This window comes from Sus scrofa, chromosome 14 (assembly GCF_054392235.1).
Source record: "Sus scrofa isolate SSC_HxYL_T2T_F1_AM1 chromosome 14, Sscrofa_HxYL_maternal_Yorkshire_Landrace_v2.0, whole genome shotgun sequence".
NCBI classification, from domain to species: Eukaryota; Metazoa; Chordata; class Mammalia; order Artiodactyla; family Suidae; genus Sus; species Sus scrofa.
In genome coordinates, this window is record NC_139396.1 from 121,780,224 (window position 1) to 121,805,641 (window position 25,418).

The following is a 25,418-nucleotide window of genomic DNA, read 5'->3' on the forward strand; positions in this document are numbered from 1 at the left end:
TGGAAAAGCCAGAGTACATGGTCACCTAGCAATGGGAAATTAAGAAAAAATAAGATTTTTATGTTTTCTAGGAATTTATAATCCAAATAGCAGATGTTGACAAATTATGTGTACATATAGATTTCATTATATTGTGAATAAATTTCAAAAGACTAGGAGTAGGAGATACTGGGAAGAATTTGAGTAGACTAGAATATGTCTATCATGGAGTCTAAAAGCTTTATAAGGATCAAAAAAAATGAAGATACCTAGATTAGCATTTTATTTTGAGTTTTTTCTCTTTCCTCAACTGACTGTACATTGGAGTTATCTGCAGAGCTTTAAAAATTATTTTATTTCAGGAGTTCCCGTTGTGGCTTAGAAACGAATCTGATTGGTATCCGTGAGGATGCAGGTTTGATCCTTAGCATTGCTCAGTGGGTTAAGGATCTGGTATTGCCTTGAGCTGTGCTGTAGGTCACAGACACGGCTCAGATCCCACATTGCTGTGGCTGTGGTGTAGGCTGGCGGCTACAGCTCCAATTTGACCCCTATCCTGGGAACTTCCATATGCTATGAATGTGGCCCTGAAAAGACCAAAAAAAATTATTTTATTTCAGAAATAATTCAAGCATGTAGATAATAACAAAGGCTAATATACTGATTACCTGTATACTATATTATACAGGTAATCAGGTATTATATTATCAAATTTTGATATTATGTTTCAGGTAGTTGCTTTGAATAAATTGAGGACCCTTGGTCTCTTTTGAGGATCTCATTCCTTTCCTTTTCTCCCCAGAGATAATCTTTATCATGAATTGAGCATGTAGGTCATCCCATGTCAGTTTTTATTTTTATTTTTTTTAAGGAGGAGGTCCCACCTCCTTTTTATTTTATTCTATTTTATTTTTTTGTCTTTTTGCCATTTCTTGGGCTGCTCCTGCAGCATATGGAAGATCCCAGGCTAGGGGTTGAATCGGAGCTGTAGCTGCCAGCCTATGCCAGAGCCACAGCAACGCGGGATTCGAGCCGCGTCTGCGACCTACACACAGCTCACGGCAATGCCAGATCCCCAACCCACTGGGCAAGGCCAGGGATCGAGCCGGAAACCTCGTGGTTCTTAGTCTGATTCGTTAACCACTGAGCCAACGGCGGGAACTCTGGTTTTTATATTTTTATATCTTTACATTTCTATCCCTAAATGGAGTGTTATTTTGCAGATTTTTTTTTTTTTTTTTTTTAGTGCCACACCTGTGGCATGTGGAAGTTCCCAGGCTAGGGGTCGAATGAGAGCTACAGCTGCCAGCCTACACCACAGCCACAGCAACACAGAATCTGAGCCATGTCTGCGACCTACACCACAGCTCACGGCAATGCCGGATCCTCGACCCACTGATCGAGGCCAGGGATTGAACCCACAACTTCATGGTTTCCTAGTTGGGTTCATTTCCACTGTGCCATGATGGGAACTCCCTGTTTTGCAGATTTTTAAACTTTTAGGAATGGTATCAAACTATGATATCAGTCTGAAATTTGATTTTAATTCAACTTTGATTTTTTATTTAATGTAATTTTAGTTCTATGTTTTAAACTTAAAGAGAACTCCATTATATAGCTACCAGTATCTAACCGTTTTATTCTGTTAGTGAACATTTAAATATATATATATATATATATATTTTTTTTTTTTTTTTTGTCTTTCTTTTAGGGCTGCACCTCTGGCATATGGAGGTTCCCAGGCTAGGGGTCTAATCGGAGCTGTAGCTGCCGGCCTACGATACAGCCATAGCAATGCCAGATCCAAGCCATGTCTGTGACCCACACCACAGCTCACAGCAATGCTGGATCCCTAACCCACTGAGCAAGGCCAGGGATCGAACATGCAACTTCATGGCTCCTATTCGGATTCATTTCTGCTGCGCCACGATGGGAACTCCAAAGATGGTTGAATATTCCTAGCCTGGGAATCTCCATATGCCACGGGAGCGGCCCAAGAAATAGCAACAACAACAACAACAAAAGACAAAAGACAAAAAAAAAGAAAAAAAAAAGAAAACAATTTCTAGTTTCTGAATTGACAAGGATTATTTGTGTTTTACTGATGAGGTAACTGAGAGCAACTTCTTTTTGGAGGCAGTATTAGCATAGTGGTTAAAATCATGTGTTCTGGAATGGGACTGTTTGATTTGAATTTTGATTTTTTCACTATTGACTAACTGTGACCTTCAGTAGGTTCCTTAGTATCTCTATACCATAGTTTTTTTGTCTGTAAAATAGATAAAGGAATTGTACCTGCCTCATTGGATTATTGCGAGGATTGAATGAGATTAATTCAGGCAAAGCATAGTAACTGCTCAAAAATATTTTAGCTATTTAAATACTTTTTTTTTTGCATAGAGAGGTGATACTCTGTGTATTTTCTGTAACTTATGCTTAGCAATATATTTATCTCTCTCTTTTTTTTTTTTTTTTTTTGTCTTTTTTACCATTTCTTGAGCCGCTCCCACGGCATATGGAAGGTTCCCAGTCTAGGGGTCTAATCGGAGCTGTAGCTGCTGGCCTATGCCAGAGCCACAACAACTCGGGATCTGAGCCGTGTTTGCAACCCACACCACAGCTCACGGCAACGCCAGAGCCTTAACCCACTGAGCAAGGGCAGGGATCGAACCTGAAACCTCGTGGTTCCTAGTCGGATTCGTTAACCACTGAGCCACAACGGGAACTCCTCTCATTCTTTTAAATTTATAACCCATCATCAAATTTTACTGGTCGGAGAGGCTGGAGCTAATACAGTCCAAATTTTTTTTTTTATAGAAAATTACTTTCCACTGGGGTTTTTCTTAGTTTTTAACTCAAGTAATGCTACAGAGAACATTCTTAGAGTGTTTTTGCATGTGAGAGTTTTTGCATGTGAGAGTTTATAAGTTAAGTAACTATAGGTAGCATTGTTAGGTTAAGGAGCATGAATATTTTATATCTTGACATGTAATTCGAAATTATTTTCTGAAAGTGTAGAAAAATGTATACTAACAATATATTAGGATGCTCATTTCTCCCATTTCATCCAGCAGTGGATATTGGTCATTTTGATTTTTGCCAATTTGACTAATGAAAAATGATAACTAGCTTTTAATTTGCATTTTTTTGGTTACTTGTAAGGTTGAACATCTTTTCATATGTTTATTAGCTATTGCATTCTTTATGAGAATTACTCTTCATAACTTTAGCTATTGGATTATTTTTGTTTTTTTCTTATTGGTCATAGGTTCCCTTTATGTTTTATAGACATATTAATTATGTATTTTTTAATGTTGCTTGACAAAGAATAAATCCTTTGCCTATTTTATGTTGCTAATTTTTTCCCCTTATGTGTTGCTTATCTTTATTTTTTTTTATTTTTTTGCCTTTTTGTCTTTTGTTGTTGTTGTTGTTGCTATTTCTTGGGCCGCTCCCGCGGCATATGGAGGTTCCCAGGCTAGGGGTTGAACTGGAGCTGTAGCCACCGGCCTACACCAGAGCCACAGCAATTCAGGATCCGAGCCGCGTCTGCAACCTACACCACAGCTCACAGCAACGCCGGATCGTTAACCCACTGAGCAAGGGCAGGGACCGAACCCGCAACCTCATGGTTCCTAGTCGGATTCGTTAACCACTGCGCCACGACGGGAACTCCGTGTTGCTTATCTTTAAAGTCTTACTTATGGTGCTTTTTTACAGAAGTTTACACTTTTTATATAGCCATATCTGTCTTTTCAGTATGGCTTCAGAATGTTGTATTTTGCTAGGACTTCTGTCTTATCCCAAGATTATTATATTTTCCTATATCTTCCCTTTTTTGGGCGTAATGTTTAAATTCTAATCCATCTGAAATTTCTTTTTTGTCTTTTTAGGGCCACACCTGCAGCATATGGAGGCTCCCAGGCTAGGGATTGAATTGGAGCTGTAGCTGCTGGCCTCCGCCACAGCCACAGCAATGGCAGATCCAAGCTGCATCTTAGACCTACACCACAGTTCACGGCAATGCTAGATCCTTAACCTACTGAGCAAGGCCAGGGATCGAACCTGTGTCCTCATGAATGCTAGTCAGATTCATTTCTGCTGAACTACGACAAGAACTCTGGTCTGAAATATTTTTGAGGTTCAAAATGATTGACCAGGAAGTCAAAAATGGTTATAATAGATGGATCAATGCCATAACTTATCCTGAAAAATGGTTTGTCTAACATCCTGTTTTGCAAGAGTGAAAACCAAGACCCAGAGAGCCTAGCCCAGGATAATTAGTGGCAGAGTCAGGTCGCACAGTGGGATTTTTTTTTTCTTTCCCTCTTTTATTTCTCTCCTTCTTGACCCATTGTTTGTTTCACCTTCCTCCTGATTCCTCACTCTGCCCTTTCTTCCCTCTCTATCTTCTGCATTCTCCTTTCCTCTTTTTTTTTTTTTTTTTTGATCTTTTTAGGGCCGCATCCACAACATACGGAATTTCCCATGCTAGGGGTCAAATTGGAGCTGTAGCTGTTGGCCTATTCCACAACCACAGCAAGTCCAGATTTGAGCCACATCTGTGACCTACACCACAGCTCACTTAAAGTAAGGCCAGATCCTTAACCCACTAAGTGAGGCCAGGGATTTAACCTGCGTCCTCATGGATACTAGTTGGGTTCATTACCGCTGAGCCACAATGGGAACTCCACCTGTCATCTTTTATATCCTTCTCTGTACTTGCTTCTTACTAGTTATAATGTAAATTGTTGTGTAGTTAAAAGAATTGCTCAATAAATGTACTTTGTTACTGCTAAATTAAAAGCTGGGAACTAAAACCTTTTATAACTTTATCTCTCCTCTTCTAACTCTCTAAAACTAACAAAATCAAGTTATTTTTTTTTATGTAGTAAATCCTTGGCATTCTGTAGATATTTAGCTTTTGTAAAGCTGCAGAAAGTTGCAACCCACAAATTTTACTTTTTTTTTTCTCCTCCAGATTTAATTCAGGTAGCTTTTTTCACCTGTTCATTTGACCTGGCAATTAAAGGTGTTAAATCTCCTTGGTGTGACGTTTTTGACATAGATGATGCAAAGGTAAGTATTACTTTTGCAGTTTCTTTGCCTTTTTTGCATGGTTTTTGTTGTTATTGTTATTTGAAGCAGCTTTTCAAAAAAATAAATAGAGTAGGGACCATTAATTGTCTTTGTCTTGTACTATAAAGAGGAGTTAATTGTTCAAGTAGGACGTACCTACTTATAAATAGTATGGGTTCATAAAACTCTAGAAACCATTCTTTCACTGTGAGTTAATTTCTAGGTCCACCCAGTTAAAAACCTACTTAACTGTCATCAAATTTTCCTACTGGAAAGGATTGTAGAGTTATTAATAAAATCCAAATTCTTCATTTTATAGGAAAAGCTCGGAGAGGTTGAATGGTTTTGCAAATACCTATTCTTTTATAACAGTTTTCGTAATAAGTTGAGTTCTTTGTTCCACCTAGTAATGGCAGTAATTCGTCTGCAGTTTCTGCCTACCTACTTTCTATTCCCTTTTTTCCCTCTTCATTCATATCACTTCTTTATAGACTTTTAGACTCAAGAGAGAGAAGGGCAGACAGGCATCTGGTAACTTTCAGGGAGGCAAATTCTGGTCAATTCTGGGATTCTGGAAGCCACAGAGATGGGGTAGGAAAGCATTAATTGTTTTCTTAAGCATTGAGGATTGAAGCATTGGATAGAATCCTGGTAGATGAGAGTAGGTTGTGTCTTTATGTATGGGTCATTCAGGAATGTGAACTTTGAAACTTGAGTCATTCCTTGCACGCGTGTGCGCACACACACACACACATGCATATATATGGAACCTTTAGTATTCTGTATGAAAATCAATTATTAACTTCAGAATTTAACCTCAAATTTTGAAAAGAAGTGTACTATTTGCCAATTAGAAGCAAGCTTTTAAGCTGAGAGCTAATGTACCTTTGAAGGTGAATAAGTGCTGTATTTTGTTACTCAAAAATCTAAGTGACCAATAACTAGATGGAGGGCGGTTTTCATGATGTTGTGCCAATGCAGAAGTAGTACTTAGTGGGTGAGTTGGAAGAAGGGGAAGGGGCTCTCAGTGGATTATTGCTCTACAATGCTGAACACCAGTAGTAATAGGTGTATTGTATTTCCTCCCTGTGCTCCTGAATTGATTCCTAGTGATTTACTTTCCTTCTGTCCCAAGTACTCAATACGCTTCTCATCTCCCTGGTCCAAAACTCATCACTTCAGAAACTTCCTGGACTCCCCTCCTTTGAAATACTTTGTGCTTAGGATGACCATAAAGTTTATGTTCTAAATTTGAATACTTTTAAAATTGAATACTTTTAAGAGTGAAAGAGGAACCATTAAAAATTATACCAGTAAGGGTATAAACTGAGACTTAGGATCATTCACCATCATGTGTCAAACTACTTCACCTTTATTTTCTCCCCACCTGGATTGCTCTAAGGAAAAAAGCCAATAAACAAAACTAAAGTGATTTCAGTATTGTGTAAATGACTGATGGGTATTGGCAAAAGGGAAATTTATTTTTTAACAGAAGAACAACTTATTTGCCCAGCTTACTATGGTTGTTGGAATATTTGGCCTGTGCTCTCCAGGCTACCTGCTATCTGCCCTTTTCCTATTCTGGGTAGCTGTATCCTTATGGTCCCTTTCTTCCAAACACGTATAACTCCATGCTTTTATTTCCATATCTGTTGAAAGATGGAACTATGAGGTGATTATAAGATTTCGTGTTACTTGGCTTTTTTTTTTTTTTCCTTTTCTTTTTAGGGTTACCCTTTTATCTCTTTATTGCTCATGAACTCTCTTCCCCCCACAACTTGTTTTGAAAAATTTCAAACTGACAAAAGTTGTAAGAATAATAGAATGAACATTCATGTCCTTCACTTAATATTCACCAGTTTTTAACCTTTTTTTTGAGGCATATTTACTTTTCATTCTATATAACTTCATATTTTCCTATTACTGCTGTAACAGATTACCACAAACTTAGTGCTTTTAAAACAAGGTAAATTAATTATCTTAAGAATTCCAGAAGTAAGAAATCCAAAATGAATTTTATGGAGTTAAAATCGAGGTATCAACAAGGGGGTGCCTGTGTTCTTTTTGGAGGCTCTAGGGGAAAATCTGTTCATGCCTTTTCCAGTTTCTGATGCCACCTGCATTCCTTGTTTCACTCTGATCACGGCTTCCATGGTTATATCTCCTACTCTGTTCTTCCTACCTATGTCTTACAAGGATCCTTGTGATCATCGGGCCCACTTAAATAGACCAGGATAATTTGCTATCTTTAGATCCTTAATCACATTTGCAAATTCCCTTTTATCATGTAAGACAACATTCATAGCTTCTAGAAATTAAGATGTAGACATCTTTGAGGGGCATTTATTCTGTCTACCACATATATACAGTTTTTTTTCCCCAATTATCAAGACATTTTGCCCTTAAATAGTTGATCATGCATCTAAACTAGAATATTCTCCTACATAATTATAATAAAATATTTTGCATATGTCTATATAGCACAGTATTATCTAATATACAGTCAGTGTTCATGTTTTCACACTTGTCTTAATAAAATCTTATATTTATAGCCATTTTTTATAGAAATTCAGAATCTAATCAAAGGTCATTCGTTTGATTTACTTGTCATGTCTTTTTAGTTTTCTTTAATTTAGAAGAGTATTCCAGCCTTTTTTTTGTCTTTTGTGCACTGTGATTTTACAGGCATGTACGCTAGGTTTTTTTGCAGAATGTTTTTGTGTCTGTTTTTTATTTAAGATTAAACTGGAATTTAAACACTTTTGACAACAATACTATATAAATTTGCTAATATAAATGCATCTAATCAGAAGGAATGATGTCAGTTTGTCACATCATTAATAATAATATCTTTGACCATATGATTAAAGTGATACATTTCAAGTTTCTCCATTGTGTAGGTAACTTTTTTCCTTTGTAAATAAAGAACTCATTTAAATAATGATGATTTGGAAATTTGAAATACATTTATTAAATTAATTGAATAAGAGCTTCCTGTTTATGTAGTTAAAGCAAATAAGTTAGATTCTTCATTAAAAAATATAAAATTTTCTTTTGATTTTGGTGTTTCCTGTGATTTTTTTTTTCTTTTTCAGTAATTTGATAGAAAATTATCTATTTCTGCTTAGGACTTTTCACTATGAAATAGGTTTACATACTGAAGTATTTACAGATACAATAAAATCATGTCCAAGATTTGCTTCACAATAATCCAGTGGTGGTGGTAGGTGCATAACTGCAAGAGAATTGGCCAAATGTTGATTATTGTTGAAGTTGGATGATGCACTCACACAGAGGTTTATTATTCTACTGTTTTCTATTTTTTATATTTGAAATTTCTTATTAAAATATTTTAAAAATTAAAAATGAATAGAAATTTATGAAATTTTAAGAACTCTGGAGATTATTAGATATTCAAGACCTCTTGAAATGCTGGTCCATATATGCTTTCATTCAACAAATATTGTTTGAGTGCCTGCTGTGTACCAGGTACTTGGTTGGAACTGAGGATACTAACATGAGATAAGGATTGTCCTCAAAGAATGTCACAAGGAGGGAAAGACACAAATAAACCATTGTAAGACAATGTAATGGCTGTAGTAGAAGTAGATAAGGTATCGTGATATATAAAGGAGGAAGCTGATTAATGGCAGTCAGGGAATCTTTACAAAAGAAATGACACATGAACTAAATACTTCTCTGTGGAATAGCTTTTTGCAACTTTATGTCTGTCTTTTACTATCACAAGTATATCTAGATTTTTTACCTCATCTGGAGTCAGTTTGGTATGTAATATTTTCCTATGAAAGTCATTCATATCATCCAGGTTTTCAGATTTATTTGTAGAATTTGGTAAATTTATCTCGCCAAAGTTTAAAATTTTGCTTTCCTTATGCACTTGAGATTAGTTCCCCATTATTATTACTTATTTGTGTATTTGCATTTTATTATATCAGTTAGTGTCTACAAATTTATTATTTTTCCCAAGAGACAATTTATATATTTTTGAACTTTATAAAATGGAATCATCCAGTATGCATTTTTGTATCTAGTTTTTTCAACATTATGATTTAAGATTTATCTATGATGTCACATGTAGTTATAGTTCACTTATTTTTGTTGCTGTATAATATTCTGTTACATGAGTTATCACTTTTTTTTTTCTTTTTTCTTTTTAGGGCCACACATATGGCATATGGAAGTTCCCAGGTTAGGGGTCTAATCAGCGCTGTAGCTGCCAGTCTATACCACAGCTACAGCAAGGTGGGAATCTAAGTCACATCTACAACCTACACCATAACTCAAGGCAACACTGGATCCTTAACCCACTGAGTGGGGCCAGGGCTCAAACCCATGTCCTCATGGATTGTAGTTGGGTTCCTTACCACTGAGCCACAAGGGAACTCCTACCACTGTGTTTTTAACCCATTATCTTATTGGTAAAACTTTGGGTTGCTGTCAGTTTTGGGGGTATTATGAATATTCTTGCGTATGTCTATTGGCATGCATTTCTGAAGGTCCATGTCTATAGTAGAATTGCTGGATCACAAGTGCTTCACATTTATTAGATAATGCCAAACTATTTTTAGAGCTGTTCTAGCTTATGTTTCTATCTTTATACATCTTTATCTTTTTTTTCTTGTTTTGGGCTCTTTTTAAATTTTCTTTATAACGGTGTTGGTTTCAATTTGTTTGTTTGTATAGATACTTGCACCTTTTTAATTCTTCTTCTTCTTTGTAGTGAGTTCTGCTTTTGCTTCTCAGGTGGCCAGTTGAAATGAGCAGCTCTTCAGAGATAAGTCATGTTCCTTCCAATTTAGAGTTATTCTCTGAGATTCTTTGTAGGATGCTTGTGAAGATGGAAGGACTGTTTCCTTGTAATGGTGTTGCATACTGTCCAGTGAGGCTTCTCTAGACTTCATTCTTTTGCAAAGGATTGTTTGATTTATTCCTTCAAGTGTACTATGTGCTTTAAGGATCTGTCTTCTGCTGGTTTTCTCTGAGATGTTTTGTTTTCACCGTATTTGGCAGTCTCTCATTTATGATGGTGGCTCAGGGTACAGAGTCTCCTAATTTCTTTGAAAAGGGCATTTGCACTTTTTCATTCTTCTTTTTATAGAGTGATTTCTGAGAGAAGAGAGCAGATAGATCTAAATCTTATCATCGAAAAACTCAAAGTTGTATTTTCTAGTTAAGAGTAACTTTGGGGAGTTCCCGTCTTGGCGCAGTGGTTAACGAATCCGACTAGGAACCATGAGGTTGCAGGTTCGATCCCTGCCCTTGCTCAGTGGGTTAAAGATCCGGCATTGCCGTGAGCTGTGCTGTAGGTCACAGACATGGTTCAGATCCTGTGTTGCTGTGGCTCTGGCGTAGGCCGGCGGCTACAGCTCCGATTCGACCCCTAGCCTGGGAACCTCCATATGCTGCAGGGGCGGCCCAAGAAATGGCAAAAAGACAAAAAGAAAAAAAAAAAAAATAGAAAAAAAAAAAAAAAGAGTAACTTTGCGAGTTCCTGTCATGGCTCAGTGGTAAGAACCCATCTAGTATCCATGAGGACGTGGGTTCAGTCCCTGGTCTCGTTCAGTGGATTAAGGATCTGGCATTGCCATGAGCTTTGGTGTTGGTCACAGGTGCCAGCTGGATCCCATGTTTTCTATGACTATAGTATAGGCTGGCAGCTACAGCTCCAATTAGCCTGGGAACATCCATATGCCATGGGTGTGGCCCAAAAAGACCAAAAAAAAAAAAAAAGAAAAAAAAGTACTTTCAATGTTTCATTGTAAAATACAACATTTAGCATAGTCATTAGTAATTACCCTTACCAAGTTAAGGAAATTTCGTTTATTGCCTGCTAAAACCTTCTATTTGTTTATTGTTTTTAAAGTCAGGAATGTGTGCTTAATTTATGGCATCTAGGGAGACTTTTTTCTTCTTCTTTAATCTTCTAACATAGTAATTATGTTAGTTCATTTTTTAGTATTGAATCATCCCATCCTTGCATTCCTTCTTTCTTAAGATTCTTTTACTGACTAATTTTTCTCCTGGTTATAAGTCATGTTTCTTATTTCTTCACGTATTTCCAGTAATTGTTTATTAGATAATGAACATTGTGAATGTTATGGTGTTCAATGCCTGGATTTTATCTTATAAATGTTGAATTTTTTTTTTCTTTTTTAAAGAAACTGAGTTTATTTTATCTTATTTTTTTGTCTTTTTGTCTTTTCTAGGGCTGCACCCATGGAATATGGAGGTTCCCAGGCTTGGGGTTGAATCGGAGCTATAGCTGCCGGCCTACGCCAGAGCCACAGCAGCGCAGGATCCAAGTCACGTCTGCGAGCTACACCACAGCTCACAGCAGTGCCGGATCCTTAACCTATTGAGCAAGGCTAGGGATCAAACCCGAAACCTCATGGTTCCCAGTCAGATTCGTTAACCACTGCCACAATGGGAACTCCGAAATCTGTTTTATTTTGCAGTTAAGTTACTCATGGATCATCTGATCCTTTTCAGATTTCTTTCTTTCTGAGTTTCATTCTCTAGACCTGACCTTACAAAACACAGAGCAAGACTCTACTGATAGACATACCTTTATTGCTAAAGTATGACCCTTCTGGGGTCTGTTTTGAAGTCCTGGATATCTTGGTGTCTATGGAAGCTCTCTCTACCTAGGCTGCTTGGCACATGAATATACCCCAGTCTTGTGATAGCTCTGGAATTCATCAGCTTACCGCTCCCACAGCATTCAGCAAAAGAATCAGGGGGACCCCACCTCAAGATTTTTGGAGTTCTTTTTCTGTATACCTTCCTCCTTTCTGATACTCTATCCTGCTAATTCTAGCTACTTCAAGCTTATCAAACTCTGAATTCTGACTCCTTAACTCAGCAAGACTGCTGGATTCTTTTTTTTTTTTTTTTTTTTTTTGCTTTTTCAGGGCCACACCCTCGGCACAAGGAGGTTCCCAGGCTAGAGGTCAAATTGGAGCTACAGCTGCCAGCCTACACAACAGCCACAGCAACGCCATAGCCTAGCTGTATCTGCCACCTACACCACAGCTCAGGGCAACGCCAGATCCTTAAACCCACTGAGCAAGGCCAGGGATCAAACCCGCAACCTCATGGTTCCTAGTTGGATTCATTTCCGCTGTACCACAATGGGAACTCCCAAGACTGCTGAATTCTGCTTCACATCCTTTTCCTTGTCCCCAGTTTGAAAGTTCCTCTCCTTTTTCATTACTCATACTATTTTTGTTTTATTTCTTAAATAGATTTGGTAGAACTTTATCTAATTCTTTTAAATTTTTTTTAATTTTTAAAAATGTTTTCTTTGTCTCTTTTGTTAACTTATTGATATAATTGCCTCCGTAATATATTTTTAGTTGTGTTTTTGGTGTATGGCACTGGTCTGCCCTGGCTCTTTCTCTTAAACTCAAGGCTTGCACTTAATTTTTCTAGGGACTCCTCTGGGAAGAATGGCTTGTAGCTACTGCATAGTCTTCTTTTGTACCTCTTTTGGGTTGCAAGTTTTAGTCCTCTAGTTTTGATGTTGGATCAAATGATACATGAGTACAAGCTTAACATTCAGATGAAGGCTGCCTTAATCAACTCTCAATTCAAGACCTTTCCACAGAACATTTTCATTCTTGTTGATTTGTGTACTTTTCAATCCTTTTCTTTTATTCTTAGAAATGTAAAATGTGTGTGTGTGTGTGTGTGTGTGTGTATTGTAGTGAATGGTATTGTACTTCATTTATTCTTTTTTTTTTTTTTTTTTTTTTTTTTTTTTTTTTTGCTTTTTAGGGCTACATGTGCAGCATATGGAAGTTCCCAGGCTGGGGTTCAAATCAGAGCTGCAGCTGCCAGCCACAGCCACAGCCACACAGGATCCAAGCTGCAGCTGCAACCTACAGCACAGTGCATGGCAACACTGGATCCTTAACCCACTGATGGAGGCCAGGGATTGACCCTGCATCCTCATGGATATTAGTTGGGTTCATACGACTGAGCCACAATAGGAACTCCCTCATTTATTTCTCTCAACCTGCTCTTCTCATTCTGCAGTATGTCTTGGAGAGCTTTCCGTGTCAGTTCATGTAAATCTACAATAGAGAATTTTAAGATAATAGTATCCCATAGTATATGTATACCGTAGATTTTTTTAACTGTCTACCTATTAATGACATTTAGGTATTTCCAGGAAACCTGGGGGTGGGGGGCATTCCTACAAGCAGTGCTACTCCTTAAGATGTTCTTGTACATTCTCTCTTATGTTCCTCTGTAAATATTACTTTATAAAAAATGGAATTAAATGAACCTTAGAGATGTACGTTTTTATGGATTTCATCAATTTGCCCTTTAGAATGTCTATGCCAATATGCATTCCTTCCGATAGTTCCAATTTTTCATATCCCTAGTCTACTTTTATTACTGTTTTTGTCAAATTGATACATGAACCAAAGTAACTCATTTTCTATCTGGTGTCTGCCTTCCTAAAATTCTTAAAAAATTCCCAATTCACTGTTGGCATCTTTCTGTGCTGTAATGAATGTTCTTCTGTGTATATCTTTTTTCTTTTTTTCTGTATATATCTTTGCTATCATCTTAATATAATTTTAGAAGAGAGGGGAGGTGAGCACATGTCTTTAACTATCCTGAACTGTCATGGATGCTGGATTATTGACTGTAAGTACTACTAACTTGCTCTTGCATGCCAGTCTCTACATTCCCATTCAAGTTTGTGTCTCGATATAAGTCTCTTTGTTATGGGCCCTTGGGTATAACCCCTTAAATGCTTGAAATGGTAGTTATAAACTCTATGAATCCTAAGATTCTACTATACTTTGTGCAGAATGATGATTAAATAATGTAACCTTTTCTGAAAAAAAATTATTAAATCAGGAAATCTGTTACATTAATAAAAATGTAATAGTAATGATTTTTGAAATTTTTATTTTTAGGTTTTAGAATATTTAAATGATCTGAAACAATATTGGAAAAGAGGATATGGGTATACTATTAACAGTCGCTCCAGCTGCACCCTGTTTCAGAATATCTTTCAGCACTTGGACAAAGCAATTGAACAGAAGCAAAGGTAAAAACTTACAAATTTATTTTGGTATATATTCTGAATGTCTAGTTAAGCTTTTGAAAAATGTTTTATAGTGAGTGATTGTTTTTTCGTTTTTTAAAGTTTTATTGAAGTATAGTCGATTTACAATGTTTTGATAATTTCTACTGTAGAACAAAGTGATTCAGTTATATCTATACACCTATACATTTCTCTCAGATTCTTCTCCATATAGGTTATCACAGAATATTGAGTAGGGTTCCCTGTGCTATATATAGCAGGTCTCTGTTGACCATCTTATTCCATATACAGTAGTGTGAATATGCCAATTCCAAACCTTGTAATGGGTAATTTTAAAAAATAGATTTTGCTTATGTTTTAAAAAATTGAAAAAGAATTAGATGAAAAAATAAGTTGAAAGAATTAGATGACATGTTATAAAGCGTATAAATCCTCCATTCAACCCAACAACTGGAACATAACTAATAATTTGCCTTTGTCTATTTTTCCTCGGTGATTCCATTCTCCTACCTTCCTTTACCCTCTTTATTCCTTGTCCCCTTTAAGTGCTGTTCTGAATTTGGTGCATATAGTTTTTTCGCCTCTATAAAAATTGCTTTTGTTATGAAATGTATGTACCAAAATGATATGTTTAGTTTTACTTAGAGACATTCTTATTATGTTCCGGAACTTGTGTTTTCCCTCTCAGTATTATTACGCTTTTAATATTTATGTTGCTGCATATACTGTAATTCATTCATTTTACTCTGGTACAATATTCAGTGATTTTCAATATTCAGGAAATAGATACTGCAATTTATATTATTTTTTGTCGGTGGCCATTTGAATAGTTTCTGTTTTTTGCTATTATAAATAATGCAGTTGTACGTGGTTTCTGAAATGATATTTTTCAAAGTTTTAAAATGAGAGTTTCTCATCAAAAAGATGTTAATCTTTGTTAACATTCATATATTTCAAAAGTTTAAAAAAACTTTTCATAATTTGAAAATTTTATGAAATCTTAGCCACATTTGATTTGATAAATATGCTTCCATGAAAGCCTATACATTCATGGAATTGGAGATGAAAATCCTGTAAATATTGGAGATGATATATTTGATGTGTTCATATTAATAAGTTTTATACACATATAGATGTAGAGAGGAATTTTGTATTTGTGAATATAACTTCAGTTTGTGGAGTTTTCTTGGGTTTGGTGGGAATTAAGGAAGAAAACCAGATTGAGTACCTATGGTTCTTGACTTACAATGATTTGATTTATGATTTTTTTTTCTTTATGATGGTACAAAAGTGCTACACATTCAGTAGAGGCTATACTTTGAATTTTGATCTTTTCCTGGGCTAGTGATAGATGGTAGGATACTCTCATGATGCTGGGCATCAGCAGTCAGCTGTAGCCCCAAATAAAAACTGCTGATACACTTAGGACCATTCTATACCTATATAACCATTCTGTTCTTCACTTCTAGTACAGTGTTCAATAAACTACTTGAGATATTCAACAAGTTATTACAAAGTAGGCTTTGTGTTATTTTGCCCAAATGTAGATTAATGTGTTTTGAACACGTTTAAGGTAGGTTAGGTTAAGCTATGATGTTTGGTAGGTTTTTGGCTTAATAATGGGTTTATTAAGACGTAACCTCATCATCAATGGAGAAAGATCTGTATTTTAGTTTCTGCTGCCAAACACTTTTGTGGGGCAAAATAGTCAAGGGACATACCCTCTTTGAGATAGGCATTAACTTCTTTCCCACTTGGCTTTATGAATGGTTTCCCACTTGGTTTTAAAACCCTTAGACTTTATGAGATAACAGACCTTTACTATTTATTCCTTGTTCATTATTTGTCCCATTGCTTGAATGTGAGGTATGGCAAACTTAAAATTGTGTTTGAAAGATTCTTAAATTTTGTAAGATTTGCTATTACATTTGATACCAGATATAAAGCTTAAGTAAGAAGTTTATCATTGGTGTTTTAAAATAAGTGAGAGGTGTTCCTGTGGTGGCTCAGTGGTAACAAACGCAACGAATATCTGAGAGGATGCAGGATCGATCCCTGGCCTCCATCAGTGGGTTAAGGATCCGGCGTTGCCATGAGCTGTGGTGTAGGTCGCAGATGTGGCTGAAATCCGGTGTTGCTGTGGCCATGGCCATAGGCTGGCAGCTGCAGCTCTGATTCAACCCCTAGTCTGGGAACCTTAAAAAAATAAATAAAATAAGTGTTTCTGTACACTGAAAACTACAAAACATTACAGAGAGAAATTAAAGGGAACCTAAATAAACACAGAGATATACTATCTTTATGGATTGCAAGACTCAGATCAATCATCTGTAGGCTGACTGCAATCCCTATCATAATCCCAGTAGGTCTCTTTGGAGAAATTGAGAAGCTTATTCTAAAACTTATACAGAAATGCAAAGGACCTGGAAGAGCTGAAATACTTCTGGAAAAGAACAAAAGGACTTCTAAATAACCGAATTCAAAATTTATAAAACTGTAATAACCAAATGGATCAATGGTATAGAATAAAATTAAGAAATAAATTGTTTCTGACAAAGATGCCATGGTAATGCATTGGAGAAAAGAATAGCCTTTTCAAAAATCGTGCTGGAGCATTGGATATCCATATGTTAAAAAAATGACACTCAGACCCTTCATAGTATGCACAAAAATGGATCAGAGATTTAAATGTAAAATGTAGAATTAAAAAACTTCTAGAAGAAAATGTAGGATCAAGCAACAAGGATATACTGTAGAGCATAGGAAAATATAGCCATTATTTTGTAATAACTTAGAGTATAATCTATAAAAATGTTGAATCACTGTCTTGTACACTGAAACTAGCATAAATGGTAAATCAGCTACACTTAAATTTTAAAAAAGAAACAAAAGAAAATGGGTCAATGACTTGGATGTAAGAACTAAAGCTGCAAAACTCTTAGAAAACATTATAGTATATCTTCATTATCTTGGATTAGACAAGAATTTCTTAGGTATAACACCAAAAGCACAATCCATTAAGTTTTTGATAAAACGGACTTTGAAATTAAAAATCTTTCTTCCGGAGTTCCCGTCGTGGCGCAGTGGTTAACGAATCCGACTAGGAACCATGAGGTTGCGGGTTCGGTCCCTGCCCTTGCTCAGTGGGTTAACGATCCGGCGTTGCCGTGAGCTGTGGTGTAGGTTGCAGACGCGGCTCGGCTCGGATCCCGCTTTGCTGTGGCTCTGGCGTAGGCCGGTGGCTACAGCTCCGATTCAACCCCTAGCCTGGGAACCTCCATATGCCGCGGGAGCGGCCCAAGAAATAGCAACAACAACAACAACAAAACAACAACAAAAAAAAGACAAAAGACAAAAAAAAAAAATCTTTCTTCCAAAAACACTATTTGAAAAATGAGAAGAAAGACAATAGACTTGGAGAAAATAGTTGCCAAACATATGTGTATGATTAAGGATTTGATTCTAGAGTATATAGAGAAGTTTTATTTTGATAATAAGGTGACAGATAACTCAATTTTTGAAAAAGTGTTAAAGATTTGAACAGATAGTTTACTAAAGAAGATATATGGATGGCAGATAAGCACATGAAAAGATACTAATAAACTGTCTACTGATAATATTATACATTAAAACCACAGTGAAATACCCCTAATATCCCCTTAGGAGTCCTGCAGTGGTGCAGTGGATTAGGGATCCAGTTGCAGCAACTTGGGTTGCTGCAGAGGCATGTGTTCAATCCCCTGCCTGGTGCAGTGGGTTAAGGATCCAGAGTTGTTGCAGCCGTGGCAGAGATTTTTGTTGCTGCTCAGATTCAATCCCTGGGCTGGGAACTTTCATGTGCCATGGGTGTGGCCAAAAAATTAAATAAAATTTTTTAAAAAAGAATCTTCTTAAACATACATCTGGAATTCCCATCGTGGTGCAGTGGTTAACAAATCCGACTAGGAACCATGAGGTTGTGGGTTTGATCCCTGCCCTTGGTCAGTGGGTTAACAATCCGGCGTTGCTGTGAGCTGTGGTGTAGGTTGGAGATGCGGCTCGGATCCCGAATTGCTGTGGCTCTGGTGTAGGCTGGTGGTTACAGCTCTGATTAGACCCCTAGCCTGGGAACCTCCATATGCCTTGGGAGCAGCCCAAGAAATGGCAAAGAAAGACCAAAAAAAAAAAAAAAAAACCACAAAAAAACCATCTACTATGTGATTTAGCAAATCTGCGTACCCAGTAGAAATGAAAATGTGTCTATACAGACTTCCACGTGCATGTTTATAGCAGTATTATTCATAACAGCTGAAAACTGTTCAAATGTCCATCAACTGAAAAATGAATAAACACAATTAGTGTATCTATATGATGAAATAGTACTCAGCAATAAGAATGAACTAACTGCTAGGAAGATAAATGTGTTTCTAAATTGGATTGTGAAGACTGCGCAGACAGCTGTTAACATTTACTAAAATTCATTTAATTTAATTAAAATAAGTGAATTTTATGGTTACATTTTATTTCAATAAAACTTTTAAAACAATATAGGTAACTAATAAAAGGAAAAGGGAAAAAGAAAGAATGAAATAATCTTTTGTAGGAATGGAAATAATATTTAAAGATTTTACTATTTCAGAAAAATGGCATCTTTCCTCAGAGTCTTGTTTTTGTTTTTTTGTTTTTTTGTTTTTTTTTTTTATTTTCCCACTGTACAGCAAGGGGGTCAGGTTATTGTTTTTGTTTTTTTTAATGAAATGACCCCAAAATGCTTTCTGGCACATAATTGTTAAAAATGTTTTTTAAGTTATTAGTTCATTTCCCTGCCTTAATAACATTACCAGAAAATAATCAAATATTTTTTAAAATTAGGGTCCTTGCAGTCTTGTAGAGTCATTTTTTTTTAACTACAGATGTGATAAATTCATTGAGTAATAAAAAAAAGAAAATAAAAATAGACTATTTTTTAAGAGCACTTAAAGCTCACAGCAAAATAATTTTATTGAGAAATAGTTCATATACCTTATAGTTTACCCATTTAAAGTACAGTTCAGTGGTTTTTAGTGTATTCAGAGTTGTGTAAACATTATTACTGTTTAATTTTACTGTTTAATTACCTTGAAAAAAAAAAAGATACACCACATTAACAAAAGGAAGGATAAAAATCACAAAATTATCTCAATAGGCACAGAAAAAACATATAACAAAATTTAACATCCATTCATGCTAAAAACCCTTATCAAAGTTGGTATGGAGGGATCATATCTCCATATAATAAAGGCCATTTATGACAAACCCCACACCTAACATCATACTCAGTGGTGAAAAGCTGGAGGAAATCTTTTCTCTAAATTTAGGAACAAGACAGTGATGCCTATTCTTGCCACTTCTATTTAACATAGTATTGGAAATCGTAGTCATAGCATTTAGAAAAGAAAAAGAAATAAAGGGCATCCAGATTGGAAGGGAAGAAGTAAAAGTGTCACAATTTGCAGATGACATTATACTAAATATAGAAAACCATGAAGTCTTCACAAAAAAACTGTTAGAACTAGTAAATAAATTCCGTAAAGTTGCAGGATACAAGATTAATATGTAGACATCTGTTGCTTTGCTATATACTAATGAACTATCAGAAAGAGAAAGTTTTAAAAAATTTAAAATTGCATAAAAAAGAATAAAATACTTAGGAATAAACTTAATCGAGGTGAAATACCTAAATGCTAAAAAGTATAAAATATGAAGTAAATTGAAGATGATACAAAGAAAAAGATAACCTGTGCTCTTGGATTAGAAGAATTAATATTTTATTTATTTATTTTTTTCTTTTTCAGCCACACTTGTGGCATATGAAAGTTTCCAGACCAGGGATCAATTCTAAGCTGCAGCTGCAACTTCTGCCACAGCTGTGGCAACACTGGATCCTTAACACACTGTGCCACAATGGGAACTCACATATTTTAAAATGTCCATATTACAGACTTAATGCAATCCCTATCAAAAATACCTTTGACGTTTTTCACAGAACTAGAATAAATAATCCTAAAACTTATATGGAGAGTTCCCATTATGGCTCAGTGGAAATGAATCTGACTAGCATCCATGAGGATGCGGGTTCAATCCCTGGCTTTGCCCAGTGGGTTAAGGATCTGGTGTTGCCATGAGCTGTTCTGTAGGTCACAGATGTGGCTCAAATCTAGTGTTGCTGTGGCTGTGGTGTAGGCCAGTCGCTGGAGCTCTAATTAAACCCCTAGTCTGGGAATCTCCACATGCTGTGGGTGCAGCCCTAAAAAGACCAAAAAAAAAAAAAAAAGATAAAACTAAAACTTATACAGAACCACAAAAGACCCCAAATTGCCAAATCAATCATAAGAAAAAAGAAGGAAGCTGGAGGTTTCACCCTCCTTGACTTCAGACTATACTACAAAGCTACAGTAGTCAAAACAGCATGATATTGGCACAGAAAGACACATGGTTCAGTGGAACAGAATAGTGTCCCAGAAATAAATCCACACACCTATGGTCGATTAATCTATGACAAAGGAGGCAAGAATCTACAATGGAGAAAAGATAATCTCTTCAATAAGTGGTGTTGGGCAAACTGGATAGCTGCTTATAATAGAATGAAATTAGAACAGTCTCTAACACCATATATAAAAATAAACTCAAAATGGTTTAGAGATCTAAATGTAAGATGGGGTACCATAAAACTCCTAGAGGAAAACATAGGCAGAACACTCTTCGACATAAATTGTAGCAATACTTTTTTTTTTTTTTGATCCATCTTCTAAAACAAAGTACTTGAAAGCAAAAATAAACAAATGGGACTTAATTAAACATAAAAAGCAAGGGAAACCATTAACAGAGCCACTTCCACAGCAAAGGAAACCACTAACAAAACAAAACGACAGTCTACTAAATGAGAATAAATATTTGCAAGTCAGATATGACTGATAAGGGGTTAATATCCAAAACAGGAGTTCCCGTCGTGGTGCAGTGGTTAACGAATCCGACTAGGAACCATGAGGTTGCAGGTTCGATCCCTGCCCTTGCTCAGTGGGTTAATGATCTGGCGTTGCCTTGAGGTGTGATGTAGGTTGCAGATGTGGCTCGGATCCCGCATTGCTGTGGCTCTGGCGTAGGCTGGTGGCTACAGCTCCGATTCAACCCCTAGCCTGGGAACCTCCATATGCCACGAGAGCAAGAGCGGCCCAAGAAAAAATGGCAAAAAGACAAAAAACAAAACAAAACAAAACATATATAGTTATACAATCCAATATCAATAAGAGAACAGACAGCCAAATAAAATGGGCAGAAGAACCAAATAGACATTTTTTCCAAAGGAGATGTAAGGATGGCTAACAGGCACATGAAACAAAGCACAGCATCACTAATTATTAGAGAAATGCAAACCATAACACCAATGAGATATCACCTTACACCTGTCAGAATGGTATCATCAAAAAGTCTGTAAAGGGAGTTTCTCAGTGGTCTGGGGTTTAGGATTTGGTGCTTTCACTGCTGTGGCCTGGATTCAACCCAGTCTGGGAACTGAGATCTCATAGCAATCTGCTGTACACCACAGCCAAAAAAAAAAAGTCTATAAATAACAAATGTTGGTGAAGAATTAGAGAAAAAGAAGACCTTGTACACTGTTGGTGAGAATGTACATTTGGTGTAACCTCTGTGGAAAACAGTGTGAACTAAACACTAAAAATAGAACTACCATATGACCCAGCAATTCCACTCCTGGATTTATATCTGGAAAAAAATGAAAATACTAAATCAAAAAATACATGTACCACAGCGTTCATAGCAGTATTATTTACCATAGCCAAGATATAGAAGCAACCCAAGTCTCCATCAACAGACAAATGGATAAGAGATTGGTATATATGTATATATAGAATAGAATATTACTCAGACATAAAAAAGAATGAAATTTGTCTTTTGCAACATTGATGGACATGGAGGGTATTTATTATGTTTAGTGAGATAAGTAAGACAGTGAAAGATAACCACTGTGATATCATTTAGATGTAGAATTTTAAAAATAAGGCAAATAATGTATATTTAGCAAAACAAAAACAGACTCAGATACAAAAAACAAACTAGTTAGCAGTGAGAGGAGGAGAGGAGGGAAGGGCGTGAGAGGAGTATGGGATTAAGATACACAAACTACTATATGTAAAATAGACAAGCAACAAGGAAATATTATGCAGCACAAGGAATTATAACCATTTCTTGTAATAACTTTTAATGGATATAATCTATTTAAAAAATGAATCACTGTGCCATACACCTGAAACTAATATAATATTGTAAATCAGCTATACTTCAACTAAAAAACAAACCATGCCCATTAGCTGTGATTTCCCATTAACCCCAACCCTCTCAGCACTAGGCAACCACTAATCTACTTTCTATCTTTATGGATTTGCCTTTTCCAGATATATGATATATGAATGGCGTAATAATATGTGGTTCTTTGTGACTGGCTTTTTTGACTTAGCATAATGTTTTCAAGGGTTCATCCATGTTGTAACATGTGTCAGTATTTCATTCTTTTTTATGGCTGAATTATGTTCCATTGTATGAATATTCTGTATTTGTCTATCCATTCATTAGTTGATGGACATTTCAGATATATCCACTTTGGGGATGTTGTAAGTATTACTACTGTGAATATTTATATTCAGATTTTTGTGTGGATGTTTTATTTTGCCTAGGTGTATACCCAGGATGGAATTTCTAGAGGGTCATTAATGTTGACTATCAGGGATTGCTAAAGAATATTAAAACTAGATTATTTATGATCCCTAATATGCAGTGGTTCCTAGATGTGATCTGAAGATGAAGCATTCCAAGTTGAGGTTGGCCCATTTATGGTAATCCAGATCACCTTCTAGGAAGTTTTATTTGTTTTGTTTTTATCTTAAAATGAAATTCCAGAGTTCCCGCTGTGGCTCAGTGAGTTAAGAATCTGACTGCAGCAGCTCAGGTGTGTGGTGTATGTCACAGCTGCAGCTTGGATTCAGTCCCTGGCCTGGAACTTCCATATTGTGTGAATGTTGGCATTAAAAAAAAAAGATTCCAGTTTTAGTTTATTTTCTTATAATCTGCTTATCATATTCAAAATTGATGTACAGAAGGGGAAAATGAAATGGATTGTGTACTCTTATATTAGGTAGTAGCTGATTGTGTTTTTATATGCTTAGAAGCTAATGAGACTAATTTTCATGAGTGGCTTGTTGAATGAGATGCATTAATATAGAGGCAATGTGATGTGGTAGGCAGATGCTTGAATTTGCTTTGAGTCCTCATTCTGCTTTATTGATGCTGCAGATTCCTTACTTCTGAAAAGGGGAATGTCTATCCTGACTCACAGGGTTGTGATAATCAAATGAGATGATGTCTGTTAAAGCACTTAGTATAATGTAATATACAAATGTGGTATTGTTATCATATATGAGCATTCTCTGGTCAAAACATGTCCTTAGGAGTTCCCATCGTGGCACAGTGGAACCAAATCAGACTATGAACCATGAGGTTGTGGGTTTGATCCCTGGCCTTGCTCAGTTGGTTAAGGATCCGGTGTTGCTGTGAGCCGTGGTGTAGGTTGCAGATGTGGTTCGGATCTGGCGTTGCTGTGGCTGTGGTATAGGCTGGCAGCTGTAGCTCTGATTGCCCCCTAGCCTAGGAATCTCCATATGCCGAGGGTTCGGCCCTAAAAAGACAAAAGCCAAACAAACAAATGAACAAAAAACATGTCCTTAGGAGTTTCTACCATGGTGCAGTGGGTTAAGAATCCAACTGTAGTGGCTTGGGTCACCATGAAGGTTGCAGGTTTGATCCTTGACCTGACGCAGAGGATTAAAGGATTCAGTATTGCCACAGCTGCGTTGTACATTGCAGATGTGGCTTGGATTCAGTCTCTGATCTGGGAACTTGCATATGCCACAAGTGCAGCCATAAAATTTAGAAAGCAAAAAAAAAAAAAAAAAAGGCTTTAATGTCTGTCAGACACTCACACACTTTCCCTCCCCCAGCTACTGTGATTATTTAAATATTAGAAACAAATACTTTGCAGTGCTTATTCTCTTAACATTTTCATGGCCTTGAGCTGATTTCTTAAAACTCATTTCCTTTTCATTGGCAAGATGGAGAGAATTTTTACTTTTTTTGGAGGATTAGTCTTTTATTTGAATTGAAAATAAAATTCATTCAACAGTATTTTAAGCAGCTACTGCGGTACATGTCAGGCAGTGTTTTAGGAGCTGGGTCTATTAGTGATGAGTAGGACAAAATCATTGCCCTTGTGACTTACAATCCAGAGAAAATAGAAATGAACATAAAAGCCATGGGTCATCATATAACTGTTTATGTAACATTGTAAAACAGTATAAAAAGCTTAAGAAAGGAGAGTTTGACCTTGTGAGACAGGAAATGATTTTCGCCACTGCTTCCTCTTCTAACCGAAGAAGTCAGCACTGATTGTGAAGAAACTGGCAGGTGCTTTTTCAAGGACTAGTTCTCTTTATACTAAAAGACTAATTAGGGTTTTAAAAGATATTTATTTAGCTGAATCAAGATGAAATCTTCTTAAAAAGGTAAAGGGAAGAAAGTGAATTTAGAGACTTCTACCAGATTTCTTTCCAAAAAAATAGATTGATACTGACCAATTTTATAAGCAGTGTCAAAATTAAGGCACTTCTGACAAAACCAATATAAGTTCACAACAAAAATGGATAGAAATTACAGGGTTCCAACATGCTACCCCCTCTTCCACATATACAGCCTCCCCCATGTGGTATAATAATGTTTTAGTAGAGTACTTTATCTTTGTATTTTTTCTGATCTAGTCTATTCTGTAATCATCTATTTGATATTTGTTCTATCAAAACACTAACCTTTCTTTCTTATGACTTATAAAATTTTTGCATTTTGGATTTAGAGTTCTTGTGATAAATAAGTGTGTTTATATATGTATAAGTTTACATGTATACAAAAGCACTCTTTTGTCATTAATATTATTTGAGGAAATGTCTTTCACTTAATTCTAGAGTTCCCAGGCAATGTTTTGCTTTCTCCATCCCTCCTCTGCCCCCCATGAGATGATATTGTGTACACAGGTTGTTACCTTTTTTGTTGTGATCTTTTTATATTAACATTACATCAGAGATACTCTTCAGTGTTTTTGAATATTTTTCAACATTATTTTAATAATATGGTTTTACTTCACAGAAGAATTGGAAATTGCAAATAATGCTAATTGATGTGTCAACATTTTGTTTAA

General features: G+C 36.1%; 1 protein-coding gene across 3 annotated transcripts in view; it reads left to right on the forward strand.

Annotated features, from left to right (window-relative positions):
* Positions 1 to 25,418, forward strand: part of MINPP1 (multiple inositol-polyphosphate phosphatase 1) — an 87,185-nt gene that overhangs the window by 5,431 nt on the left and 56,336 nt on the right. For 2 of the 3 annotated variants that reach the window (XM_001927672.5, XM_021072285.2), the window contains exons 3-4: positions 4,961 to 5,058; positions 14,013 to 14,146. In XM_001927672.5, the coding sequence (XP_001927707.1) occupies positions 4,961 to 5,058; positions 14,013 to 14,146 (232 nt within the window). Of the gene's footprint in view, positions 1 to 4,960; positions 5,266 to 14,012; positions 14,147 to 25,418 lie in introns of all 3 variants that reach the window. The other variant, XR_014827642.1, reaches the window with a different exon arrangement.